Raw genomic sequence first — 21952 nt, forward strand, 5'->3', positions numbered from 1 at the left:
CTTTTTGGCCACAAGATGGCGCTGGTGAACACTCATAGGACGTGTTCACTTTTTTTTTTTTTTTTTTTTACACACTTTATTAAACTGTTACATTTCCTGTTTATGTGAATGGACGTAGCCGCTGTTCGCGGTCACGTCCATTCACTCCAGGCACTGCGATTGGGTAGAGGACTGTTCAGTCCTCTTCCCCAATCGCCCAGCACGGGATCCCGACGGTAATGGCGGCGGTAGCGGCGGACACACGGCGGTAGCAGCGGCGGGAATGCGCGACGTATTAAAACGTCATGTTGCTGTTAATAGCGGTAAGCATGACGTTTTAATACGTTAGGATGGCGGTAAATGGTTAATATCACGACTAATGTGACAGACGCCGCCTGCCTGGTTTTCCCCCTAGTGTAAATATCCCACCCGGTGCCCATGCAGTGTAAAATCTAACCTGTCCCACTGCCACTTCCCTCCCCCGGCCTCATCCACCATCACCACCATGCATGGTTCGTGTGTGTGACATCACAAATACACCCCCTGGTGGCTCTCGGGGGTGACATTGGAGGAGGCCTGTGTCCATGAGTCTGTCATACGTGGCATACATGCACAGCATGCGGACAGGCTTCAGGCAGTGGTAGGGACGGGCGCAGGGTGTGCGCTGATGGACGCAGGGTGTGCGCTGATGGACGCATTGAGGTCGCAGGCAAGCGCAGGGTGCGGACGCGCACACCAGGCCGTTACTAAACTAGGTTTTGTGGCCACACACACACACACACACACACACACACACACACACACACACACACACACACACACACACACACACACACACACACACACACACACAGGCTTAACAAGGTAGCAGGCTGGGGTCAGGAGTGGACAGTGGGCTTTGACAAGGTTAATAAGTGGAGGTCTGGTAATAAGCTGAGGTCAGGGCTGGTGCATAGCATGCGGCTTTGACGAGGTCATTGCTAGGGAAGATGCTGGCGCTATATTAATCCAAAATAATCCAAGGTCAGAGCTGTTGGATAGCAGAATTAGACAAGGTGGCAGTCTGAGGTCGGGGGTTTGTGGATAGCAGGCAGCATTAGGCCTCTTTTTTTACGGACGGCTAAACCGCTAGTTTATCAAGCAGTTCAGCCCCCGGCTGCTGGCCACAAGCGCCATTGGGCTGCAATTACAGGTAGCCGAATGGCAGCGTAACGTCTTCTGTCGTGTCTGAGCACCGAGACAGCCATGCTCAGATGCAACTATGTGGGGGGCCATTTGTCCACCACCTGTGTCGAGCAACTGCCCGGCCGGTGGATGGGAGAAGCTGAGAGGCCGTGAATTAATTGCCTTTATGTGAACCTGAGGTAAGCGTTTATATGGAGGCTGCCGTATTTAATTTCCATTTTAATAATACCAGTTGCCTGGCAGCCCTGATGATCTATTTAGCTGTAGTAGTGTCTGAATCACACCAGAAAGAAGCATGCAGCTAATCTTGTCAGATCTGACAATAATGTCAGAAACATCTGATCTGCTGCATGCTTGTTCAAGCCCTTTAGCTAGGGCAGCACGGTGGTGTAGTGGTTCGCACTCTCGCCTTCCAGCGCTGGGTCCCCGGGTTCAAATGTGAGCCAGGTCAACATCTGCAAGGAGTTTGTTTGTTCTCCCCGTGTCTGTGTGGGTTTCCTTCGGGCACTCCAGTTTCCTCCCACATCCCAAAAACAAACAGATAAGTTAATTTGCTTCCCCCTAAAATTGGCCCTAGACTATGTTACATACACTACATGATGCATACATAGACATGCCTGACAGCCCTGCTGATCTTTCTGCCCATCAGTAGTGTCTGAATCACACACCTGAAACAAGCATGCTGCAAATTTAGCCACACTTCAAACACCTGATCTGCATATGGTTGTTGTCTTAAAGGACAACCGAGGTGACATGTGACATGAGAAAGACATATGTATGTACAGTGCCAAGCACACTAATAACTAGGCGATGTTCCTTTTTTTTCTTTCTCTGCCTGACAAAGTTAAACATCAGGTATGCAAGTGACAGTTTCTCACTGATAAGTAATTACAGCCATAAAACACTTTCCTGTCAGTAAATGGCTTCTGAGAGCAGGAAAGAGATAAAAAATGGTCAATAATTCACAGATTTGAGCTCTGGTATACTTCATTGAAGGTGTCATTGAGCAGAGATAATAAAACAGTAAAAACTTAAAAACTAGATTTAAATATAAACTAAAACTGTGGGATATCTAAAAAAGGTCATTTTTAGGAGAATGAGGATAGATACAATTGTTTTTCTCATCCGTTTATTTTCACCTCGGATGTCCTTTAACCAATTGAACGGGTGCTTTAATTTGTTGAGGAAGCCCTCCATATGTTGTTGGGTTTCTACAAGTAATTGTTGTCTTCCTCACAAACAGGTGGGGAAACACTTATTGGAGAAGGAAGTGTTGGAAAAAGCAGACATGGTGGAGCTGTTGGGCCCCAGACCATTCGCTGAAAAGTCCTCCTATGAGGAGTTTGTGGAAGGAACGGGCAGCTTTGAAGAAGACACGTCATTGCCGGAGGGTCTGAAGGACTGGAACCAGGAAAAAGCAGAACAGCAGCAAGACAAGAAGCCATAGGAGGACACTTTTGTCATATGGACCTCTGAATAACCTGCACATCTGACAGGGACATACTCAGGGAGGACAACCATCTAGAAAATCATGGGCCAAATCTCTCTCCGTTTTCTTTATGTTGAACCTTACCAGCAGTGCCTGAGACACAGCCAGGAAAATGGGACCTCACAGAACTTCCCGACCAGATCCACGGTGGAAACAGACGTTTGGCCTTGTGTGGCATCTAATATGGATGGCCTGCTGCTCCTCTCATCCATGTTCTAAGCTGCTGATGAATTGCTATTGATGAAACTGCCCTCTAGAAACTTTTATCTGCATTACAGAGCTGCCCATTCTGTGGCATCCAACCAGAATCCAGATTCTGGCTTTTGTTAGTGTTTTAAAAATGAATGGATGAAGCTGGCTAGTTGCTTTGTGCTCTACAGGCAGTTCTTTGACTGTTTTCCTTGTCATGAAGTTCAGCACAATGAAAGAATTCAATGGTGGTTGGGTGATGGTCTGTATGGTGGGTTCCCAACCCCTCGGATCATGTGACACGTCTGTAGAATCACATGATCGGAATGCACTCATGTGACCTCAGGAGACCATGTCAGGCGAATACGAACATATTTATTATTATTTGCGCCATATATATGTAAATATTCACACCCAGGCTTTTTTTAAAAGACATTTTCTGCACTTCTAGCTGGGTGTTACGTCACAAATGTGCTCGATTAGAATCACTGGTCTTAATAAGAAGAAAGTGCTGTTTCTGGTAGATAGTGCTTAATAAAAGTTTTGTTACTTGTCCATCCTTTGTTGTTATTGGGCGCGTTTACTGATGACCAGAAAGACTATTTCACCGCTACAGTCCAGGCTCACATGAGCAAGTAGAAGGACACCGCTCACCTAAGTGCCTCTTGTAGTCATTAAAGAGAAACCGTGACCAAGAATTGAACTTCATCCCAATCGGTAGCTGATACCCCCTTTTACATGAGAAATCTTTTCCTTTTCACAAATTTCATCAGGGGGCGCTGTACGGCTGATATTGTGGTGAAACCCCTCCCACAGGAAACTGTGAGGACCATGGTCCTGGCAGTTTCCTGTCTGTGAACCTTTTTGCATTGTGGGAAATATCTGTTTCCAACTGCCAAAAAAGCAAGCAGCATCTCTTTCCACTGCCAACACCTGCCAGCAGTAAAGATGTCACCATGTGGTAAATGTCAGAATGTAAATCAGGGAGAGGAAAGATTTTACAATGAGCAAACACTGACTAAATCATTTATACATAATTATGGTAAAAATGAAGCACTTTTTTTTTTTAATTCCATTATTTTCATTGGAGTTCTTCTTTAAAGGTCAGTCCAGTCCACAGAAATGAAAGTGTATTGTTGTCCATGTGGCCAGGTGCAGCTTTAGCTGGATGGTGATGTAGAATAACTGTGTAAGGTGACCGCACTGCATTTCACTGTGTATACAGTACATTAAAGAGTACCTAAACTAAAAATAACAACGCCTGTCTGGATGGGGGGAGGGGAGTTTGTGGCTTAATACTCACCTGACGTCTTTGGATCACAGGTGATGCGCTATCCCCCCTCCTGAGCAGTGCAGCCACTGCCGTTTTTCTGAAGCTCTTCGGAAACCTCCACCTGTTTTGCTGTGGCCCACCCCCAGCTTGGCAGCCACCAATTCAGCAGCAGCTGACGAGCTGGGGGCAGGCTTGACAAAGCAGATGGACATGGCAGCAATTCATGGGCGTAACAATTACCCCTGCGATCAGGGCCGGATTTGTACTCTTTACTTGATAATTGTTTTCATTAATTACTTTATTTTCTATGCATGTTAAAGGGAAAAACAAGATAAATAAATTAAAAACAGACACTATTTCTACAATTTCATCCGCTATAGTTTTAATATAAACACTGCTACTGTGCATAAAACCCACACATTTTATCTGCCCATTTGTTCTGGTTATCACAAGATTGTAATCATGTCCCTAGTACATATTAATATATATAATATTTGGAAATAAAGTTGTATTTTTTTTTCTAGGCCAGCCAGTGTAAAAAAGGTGTATTTTTTTTTTCCGGCCAGCCAGCACACTTGTGATGCAGTTTGGTGTGGCTTTGTAGGTTCATGGAGGGTGAGGTCTAGGGTGCCAGAACATCTGTGCCTATTAGGGATGATTGGAACGAACAAATTCCGTTCCGCCGGAATTCGCGGATTCCGCAAGGTCTAAATTCAGTCGCTATGAAAATTCCGCCGGATTTTTATGAAATTCCGCGGAATTACGGATTCCGACGGAAAAATTATAATAATCGCAAATGGAACCTTGTTTATGCTATATGGTAGCCCATAGACCCTATACACTGTTTCCTTTGTCCTTTCTCCCATCCTCCCAGAGGGAGGAGGGTCTCGTCTTCCAGGGAATTGTAGCATTTCAAAAGCCAGCTTACATATCTTGGCTGGGAATTGAACCCAGGTCTTGGCCGGGAATTGAACCCAGGTTTTGGCTGGGAATTGAACCCAGGTCTAGTGCTCGGTAGGTAGCTCTCTTCACCACTATACTACCACCAACACTACATGCTGAAGCCAGCCTAGCATGTACCATTATGATATATCCAAGAGAAAAATGAGCTTGCTTAGGGATTTGTAGGATTTTAAAAGCCAACTCACATACATTGGCCAGGCCCAGGAATTGAACCCAGGCCTACCGCTCTGTAGGCTGCTATCCTAACCATTATACCACCAACACTACATGCTGAAACTTCTTGGAGCAGACTTACTTCCTCCCTCCAAAAGACACACATACAGCCCCATAAAATCATTCAACGTATTCAATCATTCAATGCATTCACAGTCTGTGTGGTACACAGTCTCTGTGGCACAATTGGTTAGTGCATTTGGCTGTTAACTGCAAGGTTGGTGGTTCAAGCCCACCCGTCATGGCCTTGCCTTTTGTGTTCAACAGTTGTCCGAAGAGAACCCCAGATAACCATGTAGATTCATCTCTCTCTCTAGTAGGGATGGTCACCGCTTTCCGCGGAATTGTATTTTCCGCAATTTTAGGCGGAAATTGGTCATTCCATTCTGTTTGGTCGGAAACGGAATTGCGTTTTCAATCTGGCGGAATGCCGAAATTGCCTGTGAAATTCTGCCGGTATCCGTTGATCGTTTTAAGCTGAAAATTCAGTTCAATGGCATCAAGTCCTAGAGAGAGAGCGAGCTCATTTTTCTCTTGGATATATCACAATGGTACATGCTAGGCTGGCTTCAGCATGTAGCATTGTAGTGTGTTGTGTTGGTGGTATAATGGTTAGGATAGCAGCCTACAGAGCGGTAGGCCAGAGTTCAAATCCTGGGCCTAGCCAATATATGAGTTGGCTTTTAAAATCCTACAAATCCCTAAGCAAGCTCATTTTTCTTTTGGATATATCATAATGGTACATGCTAGGCTGGCTTCAGCATGTAGTGTTGGTGGTGGTATAGTGGTGAAGAGAGCTACCTACTGAGCACTATACCTGGGTTCAATTCCCGGCCAAGGTGTGTACGCTGGCTTTTGAAATTCTACAATTCCCTGGAAGATGTGATGATTTGCTCAGCTGCCTGTGCAGGCAGGCAGCCCTTTGACCATTGTGTAGGTTTGCATGCTGCAGGACTCTGGAAAGAAGAGCTTCTGTCAGTTTTACAGCTTGTGCTTGCTGAGGAATTTGCATACGTTGTCATGCAAATTGCCTGGCCACATTCATTGGAGGCGTGTACTATAAGTACTATGTGTGTCCCACAATGCTTTGCTGTTCATAAGGATTTCGTCCTATGTAACACTCCTGGTGGGGTGTCAGCCTTACTCTCTGTTTGAAGATCAGCTTAGAGTAATTCCTGGAAACTGTACTAGGCAGATTTCCCTAGTGCAGTTAGGATTGTTTATCTGTTTTGTTTGTCTGTTGCGACTGTCCTGTCCCAGCGGTGGTCGATAGGAAGTCGTTCTGATCTCTGTTCTTGGAGCATAGCTGGTGCAGCGGTTGCTACCAGCTATCTCATCTGTTCTGTCTCCTGGGATCGCGCTAGCTACTTTTCGCTAGCGCTGGGGATCCTTCTGTTCTGTCTCCTGGGATCGCGCTAGCCACTTTTCGCTAGCGCTGTGGATCCTTCTGTTCGGTCTCCTGGGATCGCGCTGGCCACTTTTCGCTGGTGCTGTGGATCCTTCTGTTCTGCTACTCTGTACCTGGATCGCGCTAGCCACTTTTCGCTAGTGCTGTGGATCCTATCTCTCGCTTGTCCCTGTTTTCGTGTGTCTGTCTTGTCTGCTACGACCGCTTGCTGGAGGCTCGGTGAGGTAACCGTTAAGCAAGCGTTCGCGTCCTCTGTTTCATGTTTGTCTGTCGATGGTTAGTTAGGCGTGCTTGTCTCTATTGTGCTTATCACGTGGAGACCGCGCATAACCGCGTGCACTGTTGCGAATGAGTGCGGTGTTCGCGGTTAGCTAGCGTTTGTTATTTTCCGTATCTTCTCATTGTATTATTTGCTGTGCCTTTGCTACCCTCGTATTCTATTCTGAATACTGAATACTATTCTGCTACCCTCGTATTCTATTCTGCCTTGTGTCACGTCTGGCGATCGCACCTCTCGCGATCGCGTTCCTATTTCATATCTGCTGTTGTGTGTGCGCGGTCGCGGGGTGGCGACTGGATTGGCGCACACACATACAACCTGTCCCTTTGCTCGTTCTCATTCGCAATCGCCTCTCTTGCGATTGCGTTCTGCACTTCGTACAATTCCTGTCTGGCATTTGTCGAGGTACAGAGGATTGGTTCCTCTGCACTCCCCAGCGCCATCTGCCGACAGGAATTTCCCTCTACAGGTGCGTAGCACCTTTTGCTGGGTGCCTGCAATTACACGCTTGTGGAGGATTTCCGCCGTGTCAACGCACGCGTTGTGCGCTGATCACGGAGAAAGTTCCCCAATCGTTACAGAAGAGAGGAGTCTACTGAGTAGAAAGACTGCTTATTAGGCAGAAATCAGTTAGGGGGGGGAAATATTTGAATTCCGTAAAATACAGCGGAAATCCGTTTTGTTCTGCGGAATTCCGAAAAATGGCTATAGCAATTCCGTTCCGGCGCTCCGGAATCGCCAAATTCCGGCTGAAATCGCGGAATTTAAAATTCCACGGAATGCAGCGACCATCCCTAGTGCCTATAGGATCCTGTGAGGTAAATCTGGGCCTGGATGTAGACAATTACTCCTGAAGTAAAGTGGGAGTTTGTGGGCAATTTGTTCTCCAGTGTAGTGTTGCCATGGTTTCATAAGGACTTGACTTGCACAACCCTGATCTATACTTATGTCTAAATTAAAACAAAAGTGGGGTTCCCCTTTAATATAGAATTCCAAAGCGAGAGTTCTCTAGAAAGCCTTCATTTCTCGCCACGGCTCCACCATTCGGATTATTTTCAGTAGCGGGCAGGAATAGTGAGGTTGGGAAGAGTGAACATGAAAGGGATGAATTGCTGACAGAAAACAGCTCCCTGGGGCCCGGCCTTCATCATTTGCGAGGCTCTTGTAGGCTGTGAATTATGTATGGACGAGGCCTGCTGGAAGGAGCGTCCTCTGATAGCGGCAATGAGGGAGCGTTTCCTTTCCTGTCGTGGCTCTGGAATAAAATTCCCAGCCTGGGTCTTACACAGCCTTCCTCTCCTGTTGAGTCAGACATTAATAAATCATGGCCCCCAAGAACTGCACCTCTCCTCGCAGCAATTCCATTCATTATTCATGAGGCCCAAAAGCTCCTTTTTTCCACTTATTTCTTCTAAATGACTGAGCGGGAACAAAGGCCGATCTCCGGCTCTTTCACAGCCATGCAGTGACAGTTTAAGACGAGGAGACGCTGTCTTGGTGCTCCCACAACGCAAGCATTGTCTGCAGGCCGAGCTGTGCCTGTCTGTGCCCTACTCTGCTGGAAAACAAGCCACTTCTTCTGTGGGGTTCATAGCTACAGCTAGTCAGGAGGCTTCAGAGGGGATGAGGAGGACATTATGTCACTGGGGTCTCTGCCCGGCTCTGCTGACAGTCACTTCTGTAGGGTTCATAGTCACAGCTTGTCAGGAGGGTTCAGAGGGGATGAGGAGGACATTATGTCACTGTGGTCTCTGCCCTGCTCTGCTGACAGTCACTTCTGTAGGGTTCATAGTCACAGCTTGTCAGGAGGGTTCAGAGGGGATGAGGAGGACATTACGTCACTGTGGTCTCTGCCCTGCTCTGCTGACAGTCACTTCTGTAGGGTTCATAGTCACAGCTTGTCAGGAGGGTTCAGAGGGGATGAGGAGGACATTATGTCACTGTGGTCTCTGCCCTGCTCTGCTGACAGTCACTTCTGTAGGGTTCATAGTCACAGCTTGTCAGGAGGCTTCAGAGGGGATGAGGAGGACATTATGTCACTGGGGTCTCTGCCCCGCTCTGCTGACAGTCACTTCTGTAGGGTTCATAGTCACAGCTTGTCGGGAGGCTTCAGAGGGGATGAGGAGGACATTATGTCACTGTGGTCTCTGCCCCGCTCTGCTGACAGTCACTTCTGTGGGGTTCATAGCTACAGCTTGTCAGGAGGCTTCAGAGGGGATGAGGAGATCATTATGTCACTGGGGTCTCTGCCCCGCTTTTCTGCCAGTCACTTCTGTGGGGTTCATAGTCACAGCTTGTCGGGAGGCTTCAGAGGGGATGAGGAGGACATTATGTCACTGGGGTCTCTGCCCCGCTCTGCTGACAGTCACTTCTGTAGGGTTCATAGTCGCAGCTTGTCGGGAGGCTTCAGAGGGGATGAGGAGGACAGTATGTCACTGTGGTCTCTGCCCCGCTCTGCTGACAGTCACTTCTGTGGGGTTCATAGCTACAGCTTGTCAGGAGGCTTCAGAGGGGATAAGGAGGACATTATGTCACTGGGGTCTCTGCCCCGCTCTGCTGACAGTCACTTCTGTGGGATTCATAGTCACAGCTTGTCAGGAGACTTCAGATGGGAGGAGGACATTGTCATCAGCAGGTTACCAGCAGCAGAGACTGGAGTCTCTGCCCACTCTGCTGCTAGACACTTCTGTGGGATTCATAGTCACAGGTGTCTCTGGCAATGGTTAAATGGCAAGGGGTAACTGGCAATTCACTGGGGTCTCTGACCCGCTGAATTGCCAGTTAACCCTGGCCTAGGCAATTCCTGAAGGTCGATGAATGTCAGAAGGAAGATTCGCCTACCTGATCCATGAGGACACTTTGAGACCTACCTAATGTCCTCTGTTGACAATCCCCACTGATGTGCATTTTTCACCCACAGGACAACATTGGCTGGAAGATAGTTAAGATAAGCCACTAGTCTTCTAACACGGCACCGCTCTCCTAGTCCTCAAAAGACACGTGTAACAACCAGTTGGAAAAAAGTTACATACTTGCTTAAAGGACTTCTGAGACCAACATTGAAATATATTTTTTACTCACCTGGGGCTTCTTCCTGCCCCTCACAGCCATCTGAGTCCCTCGCTGCAGCCCCGGTCCTCCGCATTGTCCACAGGCGCAGTATGAAGACTCGACCCGCCGCCGAGTCACAATCATCATGAGCAGCCAGCGGGTCAACGCGGAGGACCGGGGCTGCAGCGAGGGACTCAGATGGCTGTGAGGGGCAGGAAGAAGGCCCAGGTGAGTAAAAAAAAAATAGATTTTAATGTTGGCCTCGGTTCTTTAAGAAGAGGAAAGGCTCTAGATCCTTTTGAGCATTCACAGTACACTCTGCATCCCATCGTTCCACCACTGGGCCCCCCATTCCAGCGTCCGACTTTAATGTTAAAGAAGCTTTCGAGTCTCCTCAGAAGGCTATGAAAATACTCGGGTCTTTGAGTACTTCCAATTACGAGTAGCTCCGTACTGCGCAACCGAAAGCACAGTAAGGAGCCGCTCATCTTCAGAAGTACTCAAGAGACCTGAGTATTTTCGTAGCCTTCAGAGGAGACCCAAAATCGCAGCTGGTGGGAAATTTGAATGGGGGACCCGGAAGGCTCTAAGGCATGCATGTAAAACTCTGGCCCATGGGCCAAATCTGGCCCTCGGAGCTATCGGATTTGGCCCTCGGGTGGTTTCCACACTTTGCATTATGTTTGGCCCACTAAGGACTACCAGAGAAGCTATATTGGAGGGTAAGCCCTAGATCACCAGGGAAGCCATACGAGGAGCGGGAAAGTACTAGGTACCAGGGAACTGTATAGGAGAGGGAGGGGGGCTACTAGACACCAGGGAACTGTATAGGGGAAGGAGGGGGCACTAGACGCCAGGGAACTGTATAGGGGAAGGAGGGGGGCTATTAGACACCAGGGAACTTTATAAGGGAGAGAGTTGGCCACTAGACATTGAGGTTGGCCCGCGACAAGGTCCCAGTGTTCAATTACGGCCCACTTTGTATTTGAGTTTGGCACCCTTGCTCTAAGGGATCCAGAGCCTTCCCTTGAGTATGTTACTTTTAGATTGATTAAGTAAGCTGCGTTGCTAAAGCAGCGCAACTTAAATGGAGCAGTACGAGTTGCCTGAGCGCACGCTACACGCTTTAGTGCTGCGTACTGTGCGCTCCTAAATTACGCTCACTCCCTTCAGCGACCAAAAGCAGCTCTATACTAGCATACTGGCTGTTCAGGATTGGGCAATGGTCCTGTCACTTATATGCACACAGGACCATTGCCCAATCCAGAACCGCCAGTATGCTAGTACAGCGCTGCTATTACAGAAAGCCCATTGTGTTTACATTGCAATTCTCCACCCCTATCACATCACGCTTCAAAAAAAACCTTTATTTGACCCTATGGCAGAGTGGGGGTCATATGCATAGCGCTGCCCCCCACATGACCCTTGCCAACCCTCGCCGCATGATGTACACTTTGCTGGACAGCACTGCTGCTGCCAACATATTTAAAATCTCTGCGTCTCCCGTAGACTTAGATTACTTCTGCCGCTGCATCGTCACGGAAGTCCAATGGTAATACACTGTTGACTCTGCAACCGATCAGGCACTTCCAGTGCATTGCCACGTGTTAAGTGTGTTAGGCCCCATTGCCTTCCATTGTCATTGCGTTTCCCTGCGGTAAAACAGCGTAACGTAATGCACATTTGCAAGGCAAGTGTAAAAGGGGCCTAAGGGTTAGGTGAGTTATATTTCCTATATTCCCTTCCCATGGACCTAATATCATTGTGTGTTCCCTCCATTGTCTGAAAAAGTTATGCACTGGTGTGACTTTGCATTTCGTCACACTGCAATAGACACAACAGATGTGGACAGAGCCTATAGTTAAATGGTACCTGAAGTCTACCCCCCACTGGGGGGTCCTCTTGGAATTATACAAGGAAGGAGGGGCTATGCTCACCCTGCTTAGAGACTATGATTTTAAATGTGAATGGAGGTGCTGAGGGGAGTGGTCAATTTACATACAAACAAATATAAACCATCTGCACTAATGACATTCACATTAAGCTGGAACACTAGAAGCATTAGAAACAACGAAGATGCAAAATTATGTAGTTGTAGAAAGGGAACATTCGTTTCCAAAATAGATTGCATGCAGCAGCATTCTGTTCCTGACCCTTTCACCAACAATGAGGTTTCCCTGTTTATGGTAAGGGACCCCACTCTACCTATACCAGTCAGCATGCAAGCAAACATTTTATGCTCCTTGTATGTGCAGTATGTCTTAAAGGGAACCTAAACTGAGAGGGATATGGATGTTTCCTTTTAAACAATACCAGTTGCCTGGCAGTCCTGCTGATCCCTATGGCTGCAGTAGTGGCTGAATCACACGCACTGAAACAAGCATGCAGCTAATCCAGTCTGACTTCAGAGCACCTGATCTGCATGCTTGTTCAGGGGCTGTGGCTAAAAGTATTAGAGACACAGGATCAGCAGGAGAGTCAGGGAACTGGTATTATTTTAAAAGGAAAAATCCATTCTTCTCAGTTTAGGTTCCCTTTAACAGCCATTGTGGTCTGGCTGAAGGCTGTAGCTCTCCTTTCCTCTGTGCCAGTACACATATATGGGATGGTGTAAGTAGTGCAGTTTGTTGCTCCCGGGCAAGACTGATTTATTTGCATGCGTGTGTTCCCTAGAATGGTTGAACCCGACAGGCCTCAGCAGGAATCCCAGGTTATGAGCATGGAATGTTTGCTTGCTTGCTGACTGGTATAGGTAGAGTAGGGTCCCTTACCATAACGGGAAAACCTCATCGCTGGTGAAAGGGTCTAGTACACAATGTTATGGCATGCAATCTATTTTGGAAGGAAATGTTCCCTTTCTTCAACTGCATAATTTTGCAACCTAGATGGTTTTAATGCTTCTATTCAGCTTGATGTGAGTGTTATGAGCACAGAGGGTTAATGATTGACCTCCTGGAATTACTCTGCTGATGTGCTCAGCTATTGGCTTTGTTAGATGGAAGTGGCAGAGCAGAATCATCCACCACGCGAACCTAGGCAGGTGCGGAAAACTACTACCTTGCCTAGGGCCCCATTAAATCTTAATCCATCTCTGGGAAGTGGGATACCCCCACAAGTGACTGTGCAGATAATAAAGAGTCTGAGCAGAGATTTGGGTCACAGGATCCCCAGTCTTGTACCTTGGCCAACCTGCTCTGAGATCCGCAGTGTATAATAATCACCTAATCCTGGCTCTTCCTGTCAGCTGACTGCTCACTGACCCCCACCCCTTACAGTCTGTGTTTCTTTTTCGAGAGGCGATTTGACGAAAGCAGTAATTCCCTGAAGAAAGGTCACGTGGAAATACGCCACCCGCAACTGTATCTGTGAGGTCTCTGGCAATACACCGCACAGCAGCTACTGGAGGGTGCACCCAGGGGTGCTGTCATGTGACTGACAGCCGGGTCAGGATGAGGACCTGTCTTGGCAACAGTTAAATCAGTTTCTTCTTCTGCAGCTTAAAGCAGACTTGCTCATACAATACAGAGTGGCATTACAAAGTGACCATAAGTAAAAATACACAAGCAGAGGATATCATCTGTGAAAACTGAATGGGCTTGATTCACTAAGGTCAATATTATGCCTTATCAGAGCTGACATGCCTTATCAGAGTTAGCATGCCTTATCAGAGTTAACACATCTTATCAAAGTTAACACGCCTTATCCGAGTAGCATAGAGAGCGCTACAAACTTATGCCTGCTAATTGGCAATGACGAGAGCTCCACTCGTCCTGCCCTGAGCCCCTGCAGGTCCAATCACTTTTTAAGGACATTATCCCCGCACTTTGATTGGCCCAATAGGTTGCCTGTCAAGTTTCCTGTCAAGTGACAGGCAGCCTATTGGGCCAATCAAAATTCGGGGATAATGTCCTTAAAAAGTTAATGGACCTGCAGGGGATCAAGCAGTGGCGTAGCTAAGGAGCTATGGGCCCCGGTGCAAGTTTTACATGGGGCCCCCCAAGCACTCTATACATAACAATTGATACGGAGCGCCAGAACCTGCCAAGGACAACCCCAGTGTCAGAGGTGCAAGAAGGGGATGGGGAACAGTTTGTTAATGATTACTATTATTTAAAGCTATAGAAGTGATTTTTACCAGCACAGGACCAATAGAAAGCTAATATTGTGCCCAAGGGGCAGGGCCCCGTTGCGGTGGCACCCCCTATTGCTACGCCACTGGGCTCAGGGCAGGACGAGTGGAGCTCTCATCATTGCCAATTAGCAGGCATAAGTTCGTAGCGCTTGCCATGCTACTCTGATAAGGCATGCTAACTCTGATAAGGTGTATTCACTCTGATAAGGCATGCTATTTGTCTTCGGGGAATCAAGCCCAAACTCTGTAATTAAAGGACACCTGAGGCTGATGTACTCTTACTTTTGGTGTTGCGGTGTGATTTTCCTGTTGCATCACACCCCCAAAATTCACAAACATCCAGTGGCGGGGTGCACCGGCAGTGTCATATGCATAGGCCCGCCCCCCTGCTAAGTGACGTACTCCCTGCTGGACCAGAAGTACATCACTGGGATTCCCGTCCTCTGTGCATATACCGCGCTCCTGTCAATAAAATTCCTGCGTCACCCATTGACTCCAATGACTTCCGTTCCCGTGGCAGTCCTACAGTAACACGCTGCAGACTTTGCGTCGGCTCGGTGGCAATTTGGAAGCTTCAAGCGCAACACGATGCAGTAATTGTAATAGTCTCCATACACTTGCATAGCCGTTGCGTTACCCTGTGGTAAAACGGCTGCTGAAGCGAGAGAGCTATGGAGCCCGCCATATTTATTTACTTTTAAACAATACCAGTTGCCTGGCAGCTCTGCTGATCTTTCATGCAAAATCTAAGCTTGAATTGCACCTGAAACAAGCATGTAGTAAATCCAGTGAAACATCTAATCTGCAGCTTGTTCACGGTCTATGGCTAAAGGTATTAGAGGCAGAAGATCAGCAGGACAGCCAGGCAATGTGCATTGTTTAATAGAAAATAAAATATGGCAGCCTCTATAGTCCTCTCACTTCGGGTGTCCTTTTAAGAGATATAGGCTGCTGAAATCTGCTTAGGAGTGCTTCAGAGGCTAGCTTCCCTTTTGGTCAGTAAAGCTAACTTTTCCACTAGAAGCCAATGAGAAGCATTGGAATTGGACAGGGCGGAGCCAAGGTTGTAGGTCTGCAGTGTGTAGCGGGATTGGTGAAATCGGTGTGCAGTGTGTAGGGGGATTGGTGAAATCTGTGTGCAGTGTGTAGGGGGATTGGTGAAATCTGTGTGCAGTGTGTAGGGAGATTAGTGAAATCTGTGTGTAGGGGGATTGGTGAAATCTGTGTGCAGTGTGTTGGGGGATTGGTGAAATCTGTGTGCAGTGTGTTGGGGGATTGGTGAAATCTGTGTGCAGTGTGTAGGGAGATTGGTGAAATCTGTGTGTAGGGGGATTGGTGAAACCTGTGTGCAGTGTGTAGGGGGATTGGTGAAATCTGTGTGCAGTGTGTAGGGAGATTAGTGAAATCTGTGTGTAGGGGGATTGGTGAAATCTGTGTGCAGTGTGTTGGGGGATTGGTGAAATCTGTGTGCAGTGTGTAGGGGGATTGGTGAAATCTGTGTGTAGTGTGTTGGGGGATTGGTGAAATCTGTGTGCAGTGTGTAGGGGGATTGGTGACATTTGTGTGCAGTGTGTAGTGGGATTGGTGAAATCTGTGTGCAGTGTGTAGGGGGATTGGTGAAATCTGTGTGCAGTGTGTAGGGGGATTGGTGAAATCTGTGTGCAGTGTGTAGGGAGATTGGTGAAATCTGTGTGCAGTGTGTTGGGGGATTGGTGAAATCTGTGTGCAGTGTGTAGGGGGATTGGTGAAATTTGTGTGTTGGGGGATTGGTGAAATCTGTGTGCAGTGTGTTGGGGGATTGGTGAAATCTGTGTGCAGTGTGTAGGGGGATTGGTGAAATCTGTGTGCAGTGTGTAGGGGGATTGGTGAAATCTGTGTGCAGTGTGATTGGGGATTAGTGAAATCTGTGTGCAGTGTGTAGGGGGATTGGTGAAATCTGTGTGCAGTGTGTAGGGGGATTAGTGAAATCTGTGTGCAGTGTGTTGGGGGATTGGTGAAATCTGTGTGCAGTGTGTAGGGAGATTGGTGAAATCTGTGTGTAGGGGGATTGGTGAAACCTGTGTGCAGTGTGTAGGGGGATTGGTGAAATCTGTGTGCAGTGTGTAGGGAGATTGGTGAAATCTGTGTGTAGGGGGATTGGTGAAATCTGTGTGCAGTGTGTTGGGGGATTGGTGAAATCTGTGTGCAGTGTGTAGGGGGATTGGTGAAATCTGTGTGTAGTGTGTTGGGGGATTGGTGAAATCTGTGTGCAGTGTGTAGGGGGGATTGGTGACATTTGTGTGCAGTGTGTAGTGGGATTGGTGAAATCTGTGTGCAGTGTGTAGTGGGATTGGTGAAAGCTGTGTGCAGTGTGTAGGGGGATTGGTGAAATCTGTGTGCAGTGTGTAGGGGGATTGGTGAAATCTGTGTGCAGTGTGTAGGGAGATTGGTGAAATCTGTGTGCAGTGTGTTGGGGGATTGGTGAAATCTGTGTGCAGTGTGTAGGGGGATTGGTGAAATTTGTGTGTTGGGGGATTGGTGAAATCTGTGTGCAGTGTGTAGGGGGATTGGTGAAATCTGTGTGCAGTGTGTAGGGGGATTGGTGAAATCTGTGTGCAGTGTGTTGGGGGATTAGTGAAATCTGTGTGCAGTGTGTAGGGGGATTGGTGAAATCTGTGTGCAGTGTGTTGGGGGATTGGTGAAATCTGTGTGCAGTGTGTAGGGGGATTGGTGAAATTTGTGTGCAGTGTGTAGTGGGATTGGTGAAATCTGTGTGTTGGGGGATTGGTGAAATCTGTGTGCAGTGTGTAGGGGGATTGGTGAAATCTGTGTGCAGTGTGTAGGGGGATTGGTGAAATCTGTGTGCAGTGTGTAGTGGGATTGGTGAAATCTGTGTGTTGGGGGATTGGTGAAATCTGTGTGCAGTGTGTAGGGGGATTGGTGAAATCTGTGTGCAGTGTGTAGGGGGATTGGTGAAATCTGTGTGCAGTGTGTTGGGGGATTGGTGAAATCTGTGTGCAGTGTGTTGGGGGATTGGTGAAATCTGTGTGCAGTGTGTAGAGGGATTGGTGAAATTTGTGTGCAGTGTGTAGGGGGATTGGTGAAATCTGTGTGCAGTGTGTAGGGGGAATGGTGAAATCTGTGTGCAGTGTGTAGGGGATTGGTGAAATCTGTGTGCAATGTGTTGGGGGATTGGTAAAATCTGTGTGCAGTGTGTAGTGGGATTGGTGAAATCTGTGTGTTGGGGGATTGGTGAAATCAGTATGCAGTGTGTAGGGGGATTGGTGAAATCGGTGTGCAGTGTGTAGGGGAATAGGTGAAGTCTGGGTGCGGTGTGTAGGGGGATTGGTGAAATCTGTGTGCAGTGTGTTGGGGGATTGGTGAAATCTGTGTGCAGTGTGTTGGGGGATTGGTGAAATCTGTGTGCAGTGTGTAGGGGGATTGGTGAAATCTGTGTGCAGTGTGTAGGGGGATTGGTGAAATCTGTGTGCAGTGTGATTGGGGATTAGTGAAATCTGTGTGCAGTGTGTAGGGGGATTGGTGAAATCTGTGTGCAGTGTGTAGGGGGATTGGTGAAATCTGTGTGCAGTGTGTAGGGGGATTGGTGAAATCTGTGTGCAGTGTGTAGGGGGATTGGTGAAATCTGTGTGCAGTGTGATTGGGGATTAGTGAAATCTGTGTGCAGTGTGTAGGGGGATTGGTGAAATCTGTGTGCAGTGTGTAGGGGGATTGGTGAAATCTGTGTGCAGTGTGTTGGGGGATTGGTGAAATCTGTGTGCAGTGTGTAGGGAGATTGGTGAAATCTGTGTGTAGGGGGATTGGTGAAACCTGTGTGCAGTGTGTAGGGGGATTGGTGAAATCTGTGTGCAGTGTGTAGGGAGATTGGTGAAATCTGTGTGTAGGGGGATTGGTGAAATCTGTGTGCAGTGTGTTGGGGGATTGGTGAAATCTGTGTGCAGTGTGTAGGGGGATTGGTGACATTTGTGTGCAGTGTGTAGTGGGATTGGTGAAATCTGTGTGCAGTGTGTAGTGGGATTGGTGAAAGCTGTGTGCAGTGTGTAGGGGGATTGGTGAAATCTGTGTGCAGTGTGTAGGGAGATTGGTGAAATCTGTGTGCAGTGTGTTGGGGGATTGGTGAAATCTGTGTGTAGTGTGTTGGGGGATTGGTGAAATCTGTGTGCAGTGTGTAGGGGGATTGGTGACATTTGTGTGCAGTGTGTAGTGGGATTGGTGAAATCTGTGTGCAGTGTGTAGTGGGATTGGTGAAAGCTGTGTGCAGTGTGTAGGGGGATTGGTGAAATCTGTGTGCAGTGTGTAGGGAGATTGGTGAAATCTGTGTGCAGTGTGTTGGGGGATTGGTGAAATCTGTGTGCAGTGTGTAGGGGGATTGGTGAAATTTGTGTGTTGGGGCATTGGTGAAATCTGTGTGCAGTGTGTAGGGGGATTGGTGAAATCTGTGTGCAGTGTGTAGGGGGATTGGTGAAATCTGTGTGCAGTGTGTTGGGGGATTAGTGAAATCTGTGTGCAGTGTGTAGGGGGATTGGTGAAATCTGTGTGCAGTGTGTTGGGGGATTGGTGAAATCTGTGTGCAGTGTGTAGGGGGATTGGTGAAATTTGTGTGCAGTGTGTAGTGGGATTGGTGAAATCTGTGTGTTGGGGGATTGGTGAAATCTGTGTGCAGTGTGTAGGGGGATTGGTGAAATCTGTGTGCAGTGTGTAGGGGGATTGGTGAAATCTGTGTGCAGTGTGTAGTGGGATTGGTGAAATCTGTGTGTTGGGGGATTGGTGAAATCTGTGTGCAGTGTGTAGGGGGATTGGTGAAATCTGTGTGCAGTGTGTAGGGGGATTGGTGAAATCTGTGTGCAGTGTGTTGGGGGATTGGTGAAATCTGTGTGCAGTGTGTTGGGGGATTGGTGAAATCTGTGTGCAGTGTGTAGAGGGATTGGTGAAATTTGTGTGCAGTGTGTAGGGGGATTGGTGAAATCTGTGTGCAGTGTGTAGGGGGAATGGTGAAATCTGTGTGCAGTGTGTAGGGGATTGGTGAAATCTGTGTGCAATGTGTTGGGGGATTGGTAAAATCTGTGTGCAGTGTGTAGTGGGATTGGTGAAATCTGTGTGTTGGGGGATTGGTGAAATCAGTATGCAGTGTGTAGGGGGATTGGTGAAATCGGTGTGCAGTGTGTAGGGGAATAGGTGAAGTCTGGGTGCGGTGTGTAGGGGGATTGGTGAAATCTGTGTGCAGTGTGTTGGGGGATTGGTGAAATCTGTGTGCAGTGTGTTGGGGGATTGGTGAAATCTGTGTGCAGTGTGTAGTGGGATTGGTGAAATCTGTGTGTTGGGGGATTGGTGAAATCTGTGTGCAGTGTGTAGGGGGATTGGTGAAATCTGTGTGCAGTGTGTAGGGGGATTGGTGAAATCTGTGTGCAGTGTGTTGGGGGATTGGTGAAATCTGTGTGCAGTGTGTTGGGGGATTGGTGAAATCTGTGTGCAGTGTGTAGAGGGATTGGTGAAATTTGTGTGCAGTGTGTAGGGGGATTGGTGAAATCTGTGTGCAGTGTGTAGGGGGAATGGTGAAATCTGTGTGCAGTGTGTAGGGGATTGGTGAAATCTGTGTGCAATGTGTTGGGGGATTGGTAAAATCTGTGTGCAGTGTGTAGTGGGATTGGTGAAATCTGTGTGTTGGGGGATTGGTGAAATCGGTGTGCAGTGTGTAGGGGGATTGGTGAAATCGGTGTGTAGTGTGTAGGGGAATTGGTTAAGTCTGGGTGTTGGGGGATTGGTGAAATCGGTGTGCAGTGTGTAGGGGGATTGGTGAAATCGGTGTGCAGTGTGTAGGGGAATAGGTGAAGTCTGGGTGCGGTGTGTAGGGGGATTTGATCTGGGAGGGATTGATCTGTTAGTCACATTGGATGGCAATCTATATGTATATGGGCACCTTTACACTCACGGCTGGTCTCATCCGTAGTATAGATTCTGAAAACAGCTGAACACTGAAGACATCATTTTCTCCTCAGCGGCTCTGAGCGCACAGACGACCTGGATATTTTAATCTAAGCTCACAGAAGGTGGCTAAATTTGTCTGCGATCGTGACAATCCACTTAAGAAGCAGCAAAATGTGTTGAAGCTGTTGATGAGGAGAGGAGGAGGGGGGCAGTGCCACCCCCCCCCCCCCTATTCTCCTCACAGTCGTTCTATTAGCACGTCTGGAAGCTGAAAAGTTATCATGTCTGCAATGTGCAGGATATTCAGAGACTGAGCTGCTGCTGCCACAATTATAAAGCAGCAACCTAATGAGATAGATGAATATTCCTCAAAATAAGTATTTTGCTTCAGTAACTCTTCATGCAAAAAACATTTAGTGGTTATAGAATAAGTGTACCCACCATGACTCCCCCATCTATAACAAGTGTGGCCACCATGACTTCCCATCTATAACAAGTATGGCCACCATGACTTCCCATCTATAACAAGTATGGCCACCATGACTCCCCATCTATAACAAGTGTGGCCATCATGACTCCCCATCTATAACAAGTATGGCCACCATGACTTCCCATCTATAACAAGTGTGGCCACTGGCCACCATGACTCTCCATCTATAACAATTGTGGCCACCATGACTTCCCATCTATAACAAGTGTGGCCACCATGACTTCCCATCTATAACAAGTGTGGCCACCATGACTTCCCATCTATAACAAGTATGTCCACCATGACTCCCCCATCTATAACAAGTGTGGCCACCATGACTTCCCATCTATAATAAGTGTAGCCACCATGACTCCCCCATCTATAACAAGTGTGGCCACCATGACTTCCCATCTATAACAAGTGTGGCCACCATGACTTCCCATCTATAACAAGTGTGGCCACCATGACTTCCCATCTATAACAAGTATGGTCACCATGGCTCCCCATCTATATAACAAGTATGGCCACCATGACTCCCCATCTATAACAAGTGTGGCCACCATGACTTCCCATCTATAACAAGTGTGGCCACCATGACTTCCCATCTATAACAAGTGTGGCCACCATGACTTCCCATCTATAATAAGTGTGGCCACCATGACTTCCCATCTATAACAAGTGTAGCCACCATGACTTCCCATCTATAACAAGTGTGGCCACCATGACTTCCCATCTATAACAAGTGTGGCCACCATGACTTCCCATCTATAATAAGTGTAGCCACCATGACTCCCCATCTATAACAAGTATGGCCACCATGACTTCCCATCTATAACAAGTATGGCCACCATGACTCCCCCATCTATAACAAGTGTGGCCACCATGACTTCCCATCTATAACAAGTATGGTCACCATGGCTCCCCATCTATATAACAAGTATGGCCACCATGACTCCCCATCTATAACAAGTGTGACCACCATGGCTTCCCATCTATAACAAGTATGGCCACCATGACTTCCCATCTATAACAAGTATGGCCACCATGACTTCCCATCTATAACAAGTATGGCCACCATGACTTCCCATCTATAACAAGTATGGCCACCATGACTTCCCATCTATAACAAGTATGGCCACCATGACTTCCCATCTATAACAAGTATGGCCACCATGACTTCCCATCTATAACAAGTATGGCCACCATGACTTCCCATCTATAACAAGTATGGCCACCATGACTTCCCATCTATAACAAGTATGGCCACCATGACTTCCCATCTATAACAAGTATGGCCACCATGACTTCCCATCTATAACAAGTATGGCCACCATGACTTCCCATCTATAACAAGTATGGCCACCATGACTTCCCATCTATAACAAGTATGGCCACCATG

The 21952-nt window shown here is 47.6% G+C and overlaps 1 protein-coding gene across 2 annotated transcripts in view; it reads left to right on the forward strand.

Moving 5' to 3' along the window:
* Positions 1-3397, forward strand: part of LOC137539267 (mitochondrial inner membrane m-AAA protease component AFG3L1-like) — a 44286-nt gene extending 40889 nt beyond the window's left edge. For both annotated transcript variants that reach the window (XM_068261823.1, XM_068261824.1), the window contains exon 16: positions 2408-3397. In XM_068261823.1, the coding sequence (XP_068117924.1) occupies positions 2408-2611 (204 nt within the window). In that variant the 3' untranslated portion in view covers positions 2612-3397. The remainder of the gene's footprint in view (positions 1-2407) is intronic.
* The last annotated feature ends 18555 nt before the right edge of the window (positions 3398-21952 follow it).

Source organism: Hyperolius riggenbachi, chromosome 11, assembly GCF_040937935.1.
Source record: "Hyperolius riggenbachi isolate aHypRig1 chromosome 11, aHypRig1.pri, whole genome shotgun sequence".
Classification (NCBI taxonomy): domain Eukaryota; kingdom Metazoa; phylum Chordata; class Amphibia; order Anura; family Hyperoliidae; genus Hyperolius; species Hyperolius riggenbachi.